This window comes from Trachurus trachurus (assembly GCF_905171665.1).
Source record: "Trachurus trachurus genome assembly, chromosome: 21".
NCBI lineage: Eukaryota > Metazoa > Chordata > Actinopteri > Carangiformes > Carangidae > Trachurus > Trachurus trachurus.
The window spans coordinates 32151266-32166840 of record NC_139899.1 but is presented as its reverse complement, the minus strand read 5'-3'; the positions used below and the strand labels follow the sequence as shown (position 1 = coordinate 32166840).

At 39.8% G+C, this 15575-nt stretch overlaps 1 protein-coding gene across 1 annotated transcript in view; it reads left to right on the top strand.

Moving 5' to 3' along the window:
- Positions 1 to 11038: 11038 nt before the first annotated feature.
- rftn2 (raftlin family member 2) overlaps positions 11039 to 15575 on the top strand; it is a gene marked incomplete at both ends in the record, with an annotated part of 32025 nt that continues 27488 nt past the window's right edge. The window contains one exon of the mRNA XM_083997055.1: positions 11039 to 11177. Coding sequence (XP_083853181.1) covers positions 11039 to 11177 — 139 coding nt within the window. The remainder of the gene's footprint in view (positions 11178 to 15575) is intronic.

Below are 15575 nucleotides of genomic sequence, written 5' to 3'. Positions count from 1 at the left end.
TATTCAAACAGCAGATTTATTATATATATATATATGTATTTATATTGAACTTCTTCCTCGCTTAGTAAAAGAAATGTGAGTTTCATTCTGCTCTTATCATTGACATTTAAATGCCAGTTCACTCGGCCTCTAGCAAAACTAATAAAAGGTTGTGAGACGAGCAGACAGTCGAATAAAAGACCTGGGAAAGAAAAAAAAACTGAAAAAAAACAAATGGTGTTTTGATCCCGAGGTGAAGCAGGAGGCATGTGACTCTGTTTCCCCACCGCGGAAAGTCGTGTGTTCGTGCTACGCTGCCACCCTGGTGCAAGGAAGTCAGACTGTGTGTGTGTGTGTGTGTGTGTGTGTGTGTGTGTGTGTGTGTGTGTGTGTGTGTGTGTGTGTGTGTGTGTGTGTGTGTGCACATGTGTAAAATGTGCAGCGTGGTCAGCAGCAGCAGACAGGTGCACGCTGTTCTCTGGAGGTTGGTCTGTCGGGGCCTTGAAGACAGAAACAGCTCATCCTCTTCACTGTCCTGTAAACACTCTGCTGTGTTGCTGCTGCAGAGAGCAGTCGTTACACAACCGTAACACAACATGGAGCTGTAAGACTGGTCGTCTGCACGGGTGTCTGATCACACACACACACACACACACACACACACACACACACTGGGCTGCATGAGTCAAAGTGAAGCTGAGCCGTCGTTAATCAGCGGCTGATTATCAACAACCTGAACTCTGTGTTTCCTCACTGCAAATATCCTTCTGTCTGGTTTAGTACAACTGTTTCCCCTCCACACACACACACACACACACACACACACACACACACACACACACACACACACACACACACACACACACACACACACACACACACACACACACACAGACAGACACACCTGCAACTGCAGACTGAAGCACTCCCTGTTCACTAAACTGATCTGAGAGCAGCACAGGACGAACAAACCCCTCAGTGTTTAGTCCAGAGTTTAGACTGACCCTGGTCAGAGTAACTCTCACTGACAGCTGCTTGATATCTGCATTAAAACCCACATGTACCCACTGGCTTTTGTGCAATAATCTTAATGTTTTTTTGTTTTATTTTTTTTTTCTTCATATTTTTGATCTTTGTTTCTATTGTCTTATCTATTGCCATTATTACAATATACATGATATTTGTATTTGGTGAAGCACCTTGTAACCTTGGTTTTGAAAGGTGCTATAGAAATAAAGTTTATTATTATTTATTATTATTATGTTGATGTTGATTATAAATGGGCAATGAACAAGAAATCGTATCGTAAAAAAATTTATAAACATTACAATAAACAGAACAAAGAAAAAAAAGAAAAAAATTCCAAAGACTTAAAATATACATTGCAAAGTTGACATTTAGTTTTTGTTCAGTTTATTTAAAATAAACTAAATGATTGAAACAGTGTCTGTATAAAACAGAAACCCTGAGGTCTGTTTGAACACCGGTAGAAGACACTCCTCCTCCACTAGATGGCGCCACCACCACACAGATCAACACATCCAGCTGATTGGACCGTTTGTTCACTCACCGGTTGTTTATGATGCTGTGAATCTGCATCAACAGACAGAGCAGCAGAGCATGATGGGAAACCTCACAGCAGATGGGGAAAAATAAATGATTTGAAAGAAGAAATTCAAGTTGCAACCCAGACAAAGATACTCTATATACTAACTAGAGCCCTGTCTGCAAGTCGTCCTTTTTGTTCATGTGGTTGAACCTGACAGCAGATGCAAATGTTGTCCATTGTCATTCTGTATCTGTTTAGGCCTCATCTTTGTATAATAGCTTGTATTCTGTGTATTTTATTACTTTTATGTTATGGTTAGAAGGCATCTGTGATTTTCTATTTCTTTACTCTTTTTTTCTTTTTTTTTTGTTTCTTTGTTTTTTCTTCTTTTCTTCTTTTCTTCTTGCCCTCCTTTGGGCAATCAGCCTTCTCTATAAAGTGTTCCCAGATGTGGAATTCACTACCGACCAAAATAAAACTAACCCGAGACATTAGAATGTTTAATACAAAGGTTAAAATCTGGCTGAAACAAACTCAGAACTGTAGCCTATGCATTTTAATGTGTCATGACTTGGTTTGATTTTAGATGTATTGTACATTTTATAGTGTTGTTATGTAATTTTGATGTCTTTCTTCTTACCTTCTTGTTTCTACTAAAAGCCTAACTAGGGACGGGAGTTGGAAACTAGCATAATCTCTGTATGCAGAACATCAGTCACATTGACTTGTTTGTAACGAGTGGAAGTGTCACTATGTTAATTAACCTGCGTTGTCCCTATCAAATAAACTGAATTAAATTAAATTCTTCATCCTCTTATGTTCACTGTGTCTTTGTTTTGTTATGGTTCACTTATATTAGTTTAGTTTAGTTTATTTGAAGGAGCATTATCGCAAATTACAATTCTTTGTTTCTGCCACTAGATGGGGCCGGTGGTGCAGCGTATGAAGTAAACATCCTACATAACATGCCGTTCAGGAGCGGCCGGGCCGGCTTGTCTCATAACAAAAAGAAATTCTGCAGTTGCTCCACAGACACTACACTGTGGGCTATATTTTGTATTCATATAGTTATGGCTCCCCTCGTTTATTGCATACTTCAGTTTTTTTTATTGCTATTACTGCTGTATTTGCGATAATGATAATGCTCCTTTAAAGTGTAAAATCAGCATGGTGCAACATGGTCTCAATACACTTTACAAACACGAACAACAAGATCACTTTACAAAGTCAGATTAGGGTAAATGATCAGAAAAATACAGGTCAAATAGACAAAAACATACTGAGGAAGACAGAAGAAAGAAAAGAACACACACGGAGATAAATAGGGAACTCAAATTTCACCAAAACATTGGGTAAAAAGTTGTCTTTCCCCCTTCTATAAATGCAGTTGTATGGCACGGAGTCAGATTATGAACCACTGGTTTAAGAATAAGAATAAGAATGACTTTATCAATATCCAAAAGGAAATTCATTTCTCTGTCAGCTCATCTACCATTTGCAGAAGAATTAAAAAGCAAACACTTCTTCATCTCAGCTGGAATAAGGTGGTATCTTTCAGATTTGCTCCGTTTTAATGATAAAAGCTCTTCTCTTGAATAAACTCTTCTCCACAAGTAAAAAGTTGTCTTTCTCCCTCCTATAAATGCAGTTGTATGGCATAGGCTACTATTACTATTATCATTATAATTATTATGAGTTGAGCTATTGATTTTTCTACATTCAGGGATTCAATTAAGTTATTGTACAGGGAGAAAGGGCGGGACTAGATAAGCTTAGACTTATTCCCACTCCTTTTGTGACTTTTCCTTATTATTTTGTCGTTATTGCTTATTTGTTGTGTTGTTTAATTCTTATTATTTCATTTTTCTCATGTTCAAAATAATAATAATAATAATAATAAAAAAAAAACAGATTTTGCCTCTGTATCGTAGCTCTGAGCAGCTCACAGCTCTGCTCCGCCGTTCTAAAAATAGCTTGCACCGACAATTAAAGGTAACGAACCTACTGCTATGACTATAGGGATTATGGGCAATGGGCCAATTTGCCAAAATGTTGAACTATCCCTTTAACGATGTGGTGATGATGATGCTGCTGCTGCAGTAAATAAAGACAGAAGGAGACACCCAGAGAGGTCAGAGGTCGTCATCATGTGTTGTGTGTTTACTGCTGAGTTCCTTCCAGCTGTGTGTTTAGTGCCGAGGCCTCGGGTTTCCTCTCCGGAGCGTCTCGGCCGGGTGGAGCTCCCACACCGCCGCGGTTTCCTGCTGCAGCCACAAGCGAGGTTCAACCACTCAGAGTTATTTCTGAAGTCGTCTTTCATCTCCCTGCAGCGTGTGTGTGTGTGTGTGTGTGTGTGTTATTAGTTATGTTGGATGCAACACTCAGCTGAAATCCTCTGTTTAATGTTTATAATAGTTTATAAATGTGTCATGACGCATCGTAATGAGGTTGTAAACAGCTACAGGGACGTCTGAAGTGTTTTCAGGGACTTTACAGGCTGAATGAGACTGAAACGGTTTCCCAGCTGGATGAAGAGTGAGTTCATTCTCTCATTCCCGCTCCCTTTAAACACTGATGTGTTGAATCACGGCTCTGCAGCAACAGAGCTGATGAGTCTGAACGAAGCTGCTCGACCACAGAAACATGACTGCTGCTGGAAAACAGGTCTGATCAGTCCATTAAAGGATAATTACCGTTTTTTACAATCTGGACCTTATTTCTAGCATAAAATCTGATCATTTCCTCCCCCAGATAACTTTGGTGTCATTACAAGTGGTTGTGATGAAATGAGCTCCAGCCGAGAGCCGTGTATATCCGTATAATGGAGTCTACAGGGCAGCAGAATGCAGCCTCTAAATAACACATTATCTGCAGAGAAACTCCTTCATTTCACCAATATTTAGTTCTGATAGGCTAGTGCTATTCCCCTCTGAGTCCGGGGTTAGCTGTTATCAACATCCGGGGTCTGTAGGTTGACCTACTGACCTCTGACCTGGATGATGTCATCGCTGAGCTTGTTGCTACCGCTAATGCTACGGTTCGTTTCTGCGTGTTTCCGACTTGTCAGAACAAAATGAGCAGCTGGATGAAGTTCAGCTTCCACAGGCTTCCTCTCCTCAACCTGGACTCACTAAAGCTCCAGCTAGTTGAGATGAAAATGGACCCGAATGCCGAAGCAGAATGATTATTATCAGAATGAGCCGGGCAGCGGTCGGAGATGACATCATCCAGGTCAGAGGTCAGCAGGTCAACCTACAGACCCCGGATGTTGATAACAGCTAACCCCGGAAAATAAAGTAAAGATTGAGCAAAAAGCAGAGCTACTAGACTTCACTGCTGCTAGTTGAAGCACATGTTCTAGAAGAGGTGTAATATATTAAAGGGATAGTAGCATTTTTTAAAAGTGGGTCTACAAATAGCCCCTAAGTACTTTAATTGCAGTAGAAGACTCTCTGCACTCCTCCCGTTAGCCACGCCAGCCCATAATAGCCCTGCCCACAGATTTACAACATACAGTGTTGTGAACAGACCCAAAGAAACGGCCTATTTTCACGGCCTAAAAGAGGTTTTACCTGGAAAAAATACACAGCTTCATTGTTCACTATAATATAATTTTTTCCAGCCCTTCAAAGTGCAGGAAAAACACAGTTTTTATTTGGTCCTAACCAACTCACGTATCCCTCCGCCCAGGGTTAGCGCCCGCCGATCAGCAGTTGGTTAGGTCCAAATAAAAACTGTGTTTAAAAATTATAAAAATAAAAAATTATATTATAGCGAACAATGGAACTGTGTATTTTTTTCATGTAAAACCTCTTTTAGGTCGTGAAAATAGGCCGTTTCTTTGGGTCTGTTCACAACACTGTATGTTGTAAATCTGTGGGCAGGGCTATTATGGGCTGGCGTTGCTAACGGGAGGGGTGCAGAGAGTCTTCTACTGCAATTAAAGTACTTAGGGGCTATTTGTAGATCATACAACCCCACTTTAAAAAAAAATGCTACTATCCCTTTAATACTGATATAATATGATAGTGACAGTGAGTGAACTCTGCAGGTGTTGGTGCTCATCAGTCGACCAGGTGGAGACACTGTAAATATAACTAAGAGTATTTCTAGATATATATAAATACAGTGAATATTATTGTAGGATTTCCTCCTCTCCTCTAATAAAGCCTCTCATCCAGCAGCTGCTTCCTTCCTGTCATTCACTCAGACTGAAGAATGGTGAACACCAGACAGAAAAACACACACACTCTGTTCATTTATTGACTCACACTCCTGTCAGTCACACATATACTGTATATACATATACATATACATATACATATACAGTATACATCATATTTACAGATGCATTGTGCATTAATCAGGTTGTTAATGTATTTTAGTTGTGATTTAATGAGATTTGTCATGTATTTTATCAACTCTGTGTTCTCTTTCTCTTTGTTTTGTCTTTCAAAATGTCATTTCTAGTCAAAACTAATCTCATTTTACTTAAAATAAGACTCATCACATAAAAAGTAGCTTGTTTTTAAGACACTTTTTACTTATTTCAAGCTGATGTTCACTTGAAATAAGTAGAAAAATCTGACAGTGGAGCAAGTTTTTCTTTCTTATTACAAGCACAAAAAACTTGCTTTCACTGGCAGATTTTTCTACTTATTTCAAGCGAAAATTGATTTGATTGATTTTATTTAATTCATGCCTGGCTCCACTGAAAAAACTGCAGAACTTTACAAAAACATAAAAAAAAAAAAAAAAGAAGCTACATACAAACAAACAAATAATTTCAGAGTTAAAAGAAAATATTTCAGGGCAGTGAGCAAAGACAGTTAGCTATCATTTGTAGCCACTATTGTATAACCTGACTGCAGTGTGCAGGGTTGAATTTCTTAGCCTGCTGGTCTTTAGAATTAGTTTGAAACAAGTGAAAATGATCTAAAAACAAGTTAATTTTTAGGTGATGAGTCTTATTTAAAGTGGAAAGAGATCAGTTTTGACTAGAAATAAGACATTTTGACAAGAAATAAGACAAATATTCTTCGAAAAATTTTGAGTTTTTGCAGTGTATATGTTATGTAAAGCACTTTGTTCATTATTCCAGATGTTGTGGTGCTATATAAATAAACTTTTTTTTTTAAATTGTTATTATTATGTACATTATTTAATTCCTCCTGGAGATCAATAAAATATGTTGCTCCTTAAAGTAAAAGTGCATCAGTGTTGTGTTTTTATAAAAGATATAAGTTGATGAATCTCCAGCTGTTACCACCTGATGCTAAATGTCAGTAACTTTCCACTTTAATAGACGTCCACATGGTCACGTGCAGACCTGTGATCAGTTTCACCTGTCAAACACTTGAACAGTTTCACTTCCTCTCTAATGAGCGCTGCCGACAACGACCTCTGGGCTCCTAATGGTCTGAGGTGGAAACCAGGGGTCAAAGGTCACCGCCATTAAGGTGTGTGTGATGGTCCAGATGTCGCTGCAGCTTCATTAGATAAGTTGAGAGCATTAGGAGGCAGCTCCAGTTACAAAGACCACAAGTGGAGAAAGTTAATCCAAGTGTGTGACAGGAGCTGATGATGAAGCGCTGCAGAGAAGAGGAGAGTGCAGATGGCCGACAGACCAGAGGAGGAGGAGGAGCTGAGGGGTGGGGGGGGGGGGGGGCAGTAAACTAGAGGCCTGTTCTGTGATTGTAGTAAATCACTCTGTCCTCAGTAGAGAGTTCAGAGCTGCTCTAGTGAGGACTGAACTGTACAAACAGAGACATGTTAGACACTCACAGCGTGGACTGAGGATTCAATGAGTCCTAGTTGGAGCTTTAGTTCCCTTTGTTTCTGGACTCAGATCTTCTTTCACATCGTCTAATGCTGAGTAAACTAGAAGGCTGTTCACTTATTCCACTATTTCACTATGCCTTTTAGCTATTAAGAAGCTATTTTATTCCATTAGACACAAGAGACATATCTGTTGAAGACTGTCATGAGTTCATGAGTTTAAAATCCAAAAAACCAACAACAAAAAACATTCTTTAAAAAGTTTTATTTTGTTCCAGTTATAGGCAACACATGAGATTCATTTCATCCTCCGAGGGCAGTGAGTTTCTGAACCAATCCGTCCAGCAGATGAGATAAGAACAACTGTGGATGGATCAAAGTATTATTTGAGTTCAAAAACAAAGAAATGTGAATGTGACATGAAAAATTGGTGGCTAAAACTCCTGAAAGGACGTTATTCAAAGCACAATAAGGTGTTAAACCTAATTTCTAGATTATAAACAAAACTGGAAATGTTAAATCAGTCGATGACTAGCCTATATTAAATCTAGAAATAACAGAGTCAAGTACAACTTCATTCTACCAAAGATTCATCATTCGCACATTAAGTTTACACTCTTAGCTAACTTTGAGCTAAAAGCTAACTAAACGCTAGAAGATTTCAGAATGCTAACGTGCTGTTGTTTAGTAGGCATGATGTTGCATTATGCTACCTACAAACAGGGATTTCTGATAGAAACGACACCTCATTAACTTTTTAAATGTTGTTCAGCTAATTACAACAAGAGCTCGACAAATAAATTAGCAACTTCAGCCCAAACCCGTGAGAGACGCAGAATGCTAATAAGATTTTCTTTTTTAGTCATTCAGTGTGTTTACATGGACTTGAGTATCCCAGATATGATTGGATTGGATGGAGTATCCCGTTTTTGTTTTTGTGCATGTAAACATCATATCCTGATTTCAGAAACCGGGATACACCAGTTGTTGTTTTTTTTGCTATCATGAAAGAAAACGGGATACGGTGGCATCATATCAGCAAAACAAACATGGCGGTGGCAAACCGCTCATACTTTCAGTGATGAGGAAACGGAGCTTTGTCTCTCAATATGATTTGCAACGCAATTTTAAAATTTTAAAGTGCTAACCCCACAAGAAGCCACAGTGGTCTCATTTTGACAGATGTCAGAATTGCAGCGCTCTGTGTTGTAAGTAGCTAAATACCACAAGCGCCTGAGCAAATAAGATGCAAAACTGGGACACTGGTATTTATCATGTAAACAGGGATGGTCATGGACAGGGCCGTTGTAGGCTATAGGGGAGAAAGGTGATGATAACTCTAGGGGCCCAGCGCCCAGTGGGGCCCATAAAAACCCCAGTAGTCTAATCTTTGTATGACTGAAATATTCTGCATAAGACCCTGACTAATACTCATAGTAATGCTGCATTAGCGTCAAAACAAAGTAGGTTAAATAAAAAATGATAATATACGTAGTCTAAGAAAAAAAACTGGAAAAGTTAGGGGGCAGGCGCCCACTTTAGTATCCTTTAAGGGGGCCCAGAATTCCTAGCAACGGCCCTGGTCATGGATAACTAGGTTTCTATGTTCATGTAAATTGCAGTATTTGAATATGATCATAACCGGGATACTCAAGTCTACGAAAACGTACCAAATGATTATTATGCTCTATAAATCAAATTAAATCCCAATATAAAACTTCACTGAAACGAAACATGAGTGGGCACCATGTTTGTTTGTAGACAGTTTAACAGTGGGCTACTACTTCTCTTTCCACCGTTATTTGAGTCATAGAGTATCTTTATCTTTGGCCCAGTGACTGAGGGAAACTCTGCTTCACTAACGGATGGAGGTGTCATGGCGGCACCAACGTGCCTCACTACAATGATCCATGATGATGTTTTCTCCCGCCACCTCCTTCCCGCCCCCAGCACCGCCCATCTCTCCCTCTCTACTCTGTCTCTCTCTGTCTCTCCCTCTCTACCTCTCTACTCTCTCTCTCCCTCTTTCTCTCTGAGACTCTGAGAAGTTTCAGACTCTGAGTCCAGAACCAGCTCCTCTGTTCGGGTCTCGGTTCTTCACGGACAGAAACATTTACTGAGCAGCTGGAAGAACTTTCTCCTCCTCACAAAACTCCACCACATTAAACTAGTAAACGAACCACCGTTACTCAGCGCGAGACCGGATGCCACTCACATCCGATTTCACAATAAAAGTCCAGACTCCATAAAGAATGTAGCTAAATAATTGTATGTTTGTTTTGTTTTGTTTTGACCCTCTGAAATACAAATTAAATCTCAAATATTGATTAAAAAAAGATATTTACACACACGTACGCACACACACACAAACAACAACAACAACAACACAGTGATTAGTGCAATAGTTTTATTGCTTATTTTGTCTGATAAACCATTTAAAAAAGAAAAAAAAGAAAAGGAAAAATACTTATGGCCCAAAAGACATCACAAAAACGCACAGAAAAGATCAATTTAAACTAGAACAAGTTGCAAAATGATTCAAAACAACCCAAACTAAATTTGAAATAAGTCCAAAGAGAGAGAGAGGGAAAAAAAGAGGTGGTCTGTGCAGATGTAATGTACAGAACACAATCTAGTGCAATAGAACAACATGCAATAAACACAATAACTTGAGCACTTAAGCACTTTTTCTGGCACTTTGAATTGTCTAATGTCTCTGTATGTCAATGTGTTGTCATGTTAAAATGCAGTCTACATAGGTCCTATGTGATGTTTTTTTGTTTTTTGTCCTGTTTTTAGCAGTCCATGCTGATTTTATGTGACTGTTTTACTTTTTTGCCCTGTGAAGTAATGTAACGTAGCACGATGCCCTGGACACATTTCCCTAAGTGGACAATAAAATTTACCCTGATCCTGACCTGACCTGTAAACAGTTGATGACAGAATATAGTTTATTTGGTTGATTAAAAACAACTGAGAAAATGCATTGATCGGTCAGTAAAACAACAGGCTGAAGCAATAGCTTATTGTGCCTACCCTTTGTATATAACGATTTGTATTTAGGCCTACATGATGAAGAGCAAGAAAACAAAAAAACAAAACAAAACCGGTCAGAATTAACATTATGACTTATATTTGCGAACAAATGAGAAGACTAAGTAGAACACACAAGCTCGACTTCCAAATTCTTCAATGCATCATGAAATTGCCTTATAGTTGTCAATATTTTTGAATTTATACTTGTAGTTTATGGCCAATAATAGTCAGTTCATGAGGTAGCCTAAATCTTTATAGTGTTGTGTCAGTATTTTATTTTGAAGTTTGTACCGGAAGTGGTGTAGTGTCGGTCAGCTTGACAGTGGAGGACTGGTTTCCTCCAGGGAGGCAGCAGCTCCTCCTCCTCCTCCTCCTCCTCCTCTCCACGCTCCGGACCTGCAGCCTCTCCAGCGGGACACTTCTCCTCCGCTGTCCGCCTGTTGTGTTGCTCCTCCCGGTGTGTTTCCGCGGTTTCACCTCTGACCTTTTTAAATCTCTTCAGTCTCTCTGTTTTAAGGGGATTATTACCGGAGGAGGAGGGAGGCGGGATGGAGCAGCAGCGGACCTGTTAAAGTTGTAAAGCCGCGGCTCAGTGAGGTTCAGTCCGCCTGACTCTCTGCCTGCTCCTCTGCTCCTCTGGTTCTCTCCTTCCCTCCACAGCGGGCAGAGCCAGCGCCTCGACCCGCCTCGGACGTCATGGGCTGCGGCCTGAGGAAGCTGGAGGACCCGGAGGACAGCAGCCCCGGGAAGATCTACTCCACCCTGAAGAGACCGCAGGTGGAGACCAAGACCGACACCGCGCTGGAGTACGTGCTGCTGGACTTCAGCCTGGAGGGTGAGTCGCTCCACTATGTAGTCTGTCTGTGTGATACTCAGGTATAGACTAACTACTCAGTATTTCCCACTGAAAATGCATTAATACTTCAGTATAACCAGTAGCCTACAACATAACTATCTAACTAAAGTAAATGCTTCTCAAAGTGGGAGGGATGACACGGTTCAAGGGGGTCCACAACTTTTTCTTGACATTTTTAAAACTTTTTTTTTTTTGAGAAATTTTACCAGTTTCTTCTCAATTTTCCCTTTTTCCTTTTTATTATTAAGAAACTGTACCCCTTTTTGTATTATTGCTTGGCCCTTTTTTGAGAGAGAAATTTCTATATGTTTTCTATCCTAATATATTTTATTATAATTGTAAATATTTTTTTCTTAGAATTTCTATAATTTTTCTTGAAATTTTACCACTTATTCTTAGAATTTTTTTTACTTTTTTTTCCAGAAATGTTACCACTTTTCCTAGAATTTTTTTTGAGAAATTTTACCAGTTTCTTCTCAATTTTTCTTTTTTACTTTTTTGCTTTTTGAGAAATGTTACCCCTTTTTGTATTATTGATTGCCCCTTTTTTTGAGAGAGAGAAATTTTGCCACATTTTTGTATAATTTTTTGAGAAATTTTGCCACATTTTTTCCAATTTTTCATTTACGAAATCTTACCGGTGTTTGCTTCAAAAAATGTGTCCAATGGGGGTCTGTGGTCTAATTTGTGTCAATTTTGGGGTCCTTGATATGGAGGTCCAGTGGTGTAGTCTAAAATGCATTAATATTTCAGTATACCCAGTAGGCTACAACAAAACTATCTAACTAAAGTAAATGTCAAAGGTTCTCAAAGTGGGAGGGTTGACACGGTTCAAGGGGGTCCACAACTTTTTCTAGAAATTTTAGCACTTTTTCTTAGAATTTTTTAACTTTTTTTGAGAAATTTTACCAGTTTCTTCATAATTTTATATATAAATAATTTTTTCTTATAATTTCTTTAATTTTTCTTGAAATTTTACCACTTATTCTTAGAATTTTTAAACTGAATTTTTTCCAGAAATTTTATCACTTTTCCTAGATTTTTTTTGGAGAGATTTTACCAGTTTCTTCTCAATTTTTCCTTTTTCCTTTTTATTATTTCTTTCCAAGAAATTTGACCCCTTTTTGTATTATTGTTTGCCCCTTTTTTTTGAGAGAGAAATTTTGCCACATTTTTCTATAATTTTTTTTTAACGAAATCTTACCGGTGTTTGCTTCAAAATGTTGTCCAATGGGGGTCCGTGGTCTAATTTGTGTCAATTTTGGGGTCCTTGGTGTAAAAAAGTTTGAGAACCACCAGTGATACAAGTATGTACAGTTTACCACCTAAAAAGCAGTTTACACACTACAAAACATTAGCCTACACCACTGACACTGAAGGTGTCAGGAAGCGATTATCGATTGGTTTATTATTGTCTGCACATGGAGAAAGTGTTGGTGACAGTGTGAGATTTACTTAAACAACCAGAGAGATACAGTTTATTCTCCTGTGTGTTGGAGGGAAACATCACACACAGCTGCTGTTTCTGTCTGAAAGAAACTGATCAATACAACACATCTGATTGATTATCTGTTGATCAACTCATCAATTAATCAACTAGTCTAGTAGCCTGTTGTTGCAGCTCCAAACCAAAACACACTTTCACTTTGTTATGTTGATCAGATTCACCTGGAGCTGCATCCACCAGTCATTCAACCACTGATCAATCACTCAACCAATCAGTTGATCAATCAGTTGATCAATCAGTTGATCAATCAATCAATGAATGGTCCAAGTTGCTTTGATGCTTCTGTGTCAGTTATTTTAGCTTCAGACCATCTTATTGTTCTCTTTCCAGAATAAATGTTACAGTCAAGGTTTGTAAATGGATATACAGTAGAATATGAGACAGAGATGGTTGATTGATTGATTTATTGATTGATTTGGTGTCCTATCTCATAATAAATCAAATAATCTGACAGTTAAAGTCGTTCCTTCCGTCAGTGGAGACGCTGTCTTTTATATTTGCCACTTAAAGCAGATATCAGCTTCACGGCCGTTTCGGCTAATGCTGCGTTCAAGGCAGGCTTTTGAAACCGTAAGTTACAGCTTCAAGTCACAACTACGACTTGGTAGCGTTCCAGGTAACCCGTAGCTCGTGTTTTTACCATCCTGTTGTCTGTGAAAGTTCCCTATAACGGCCACTCGTAACTTCCGACCCGTGAACTCGTACCAGATCGAACTGGTATGACTTCACAGGAAGGAAAAACACAAAGTACGAGTTTCTTTGAACGCACCATGAGTTAGCAGCCCCCGCCCTTGTCAGGCATCAATTGGTCCTCGTGCTACGTCACCACATTCACGCGCATCCCTTGGCTGCACACACAGCCCTTCATGCCGTTCTCTCTCCTCATTGGATAACACTTGTATCCCACAAGGAAAATTTTCTCCTCGGGTTACAGCAGAGCAGAGTGACGGAGAGACTCGTGTTTAGGCTGAAATACTTCATGTAAGTGATTGCTGACGGAAAATAGGACTATTTAGGACTTATATTAACAAAAACATTCCACTGATATCTGCTTTAATTTGCTTCAAAGAGATTATTATCAGCAGATAATTGATCGAGTGGGAGATACAGTGAGTCTGCCAATCAATCAATCAAATATTCAATACTGTATCTGTAGCCTGTTGCATGATGAGAACGATCATCAGACAGTTTTAACAAGACCTCAGAGTGTCTGCACTTGTCTCTTAACACACACACACACACACACACACACACACACACACACACACACACACACACACACACACACACACACACTCAGCAGCACTCGTCTGTTCCCACAGGAGCTGTTTGTTAAAGTGCAATAAACCTGATTGTGCTCACAGACGAGTCGGAGCTGTAAACACGTTCAGGCTTTTACCTTTCACTCTTTAACGTGTGTGTGTGTGTGCGTGTGCATGTGTGTGTGTGTGTGTGTGTGTGTGAGACATTACAGCATCTAACTGGTCTTTTCCTAGCAACACAGCTCTTCATTCAGCTTCACTAGAAATAGGTCACATGAGGTTTTTTCCACGAGCCGCCCTCCTCCTTCCTCCTCTGCACACACACACACACACACACACACACACACACACACACACACACACACACACACACACACACACACTCACACACACACATACACATGCACATACACACACACACATACACACACATGCACACACAGACACACACACACATGCATGCACACACACACGCACACACTGGTTTTCATGTGGTATGCATACAGAAGAATGTAATAGGTCCTAAAATGCTCCACCTGCTGTGATGTGTGTGTGTGTGTGTGTGTGTGTGTGTGTGTGTGTGTGTGTGTGTGTGTGTGTGTGTGTGTGTGTGTGTGTGTGTGTGTGTGTGTGTGTGTGTGTGTGTGTGTGTGTGTGTGTGTGTGTGTGTGTGTGTGTGTGTGTGTGTGTGTGTGTGTGTGTGTGTGTGTGTGTGTGTGTGTGATGATCTGCAGCTCCTCGCCGTTTAATCCTCCGCTCTGATTGGCCGTTCAGACTCTGACCTATTTGGCAGGAAGTGGTGATTAGGTTGTGAATGGAGCTGAGTGTGTAAACAGCAGCAACAGTCTGTTTCCTCCAGTCTGAGTCCAGGTGAATTATGGGATGTAGGAGCTTCACTACCTCAGACAGAGTGTGGAGTAAAGTGTTTATCTACTTAAAGGGATAGTTCAACATTTAGTCAAATTGGACCATTGCCATAATCCCCTATAGTCATAGCAGTAGGTTAGTTAACTTTAACTGTCGGTGCAAACTATTTTTAGAACGGCGGAGCAGAGCCGTGAGCTGCTCAGAGCTACGCTACGGAGGCTCATTATGGGATTTCTTGGTTTCCCTCATCAAACTCATCAAATACACAATCCAACAACTCTACAACGCTCTGGTGGACAAGTTGTGACCTGCACATTCACCACGCTATGAGATAATAACACAACGTTACCACACAGTTGTTTTAGAGGGAAATTCATGTAAAACCGCTGATGCGTGTTGCCTTCAGGGACAGTTTTTCATCAACAGTCTCTGTATTTCCCTCTAAAACAACTCTGTCTGGTAACGTTGTGTTATTATCTCATAGCGTGGTGAATGTGCAGGTCACAACTTGTCCACCAGAGCGTTGTGGAGTTGTTGGATTGTGTATTTGATGAGTTTGATGAGGGAAACCAAGAAATCCCATAATGAGCCTCCGTAGCGTAGCTCTGAGCAGCTCACGGCTCTGCTCCGCCGTTCTAAAAACAGCTTGCACCGACAATCAAAGGTAACGAACCTACTGCTATGACTATAGGGATTATGGCAATGGGACAATTTGCCAAAATTTTTTTGAACTATCCCTTT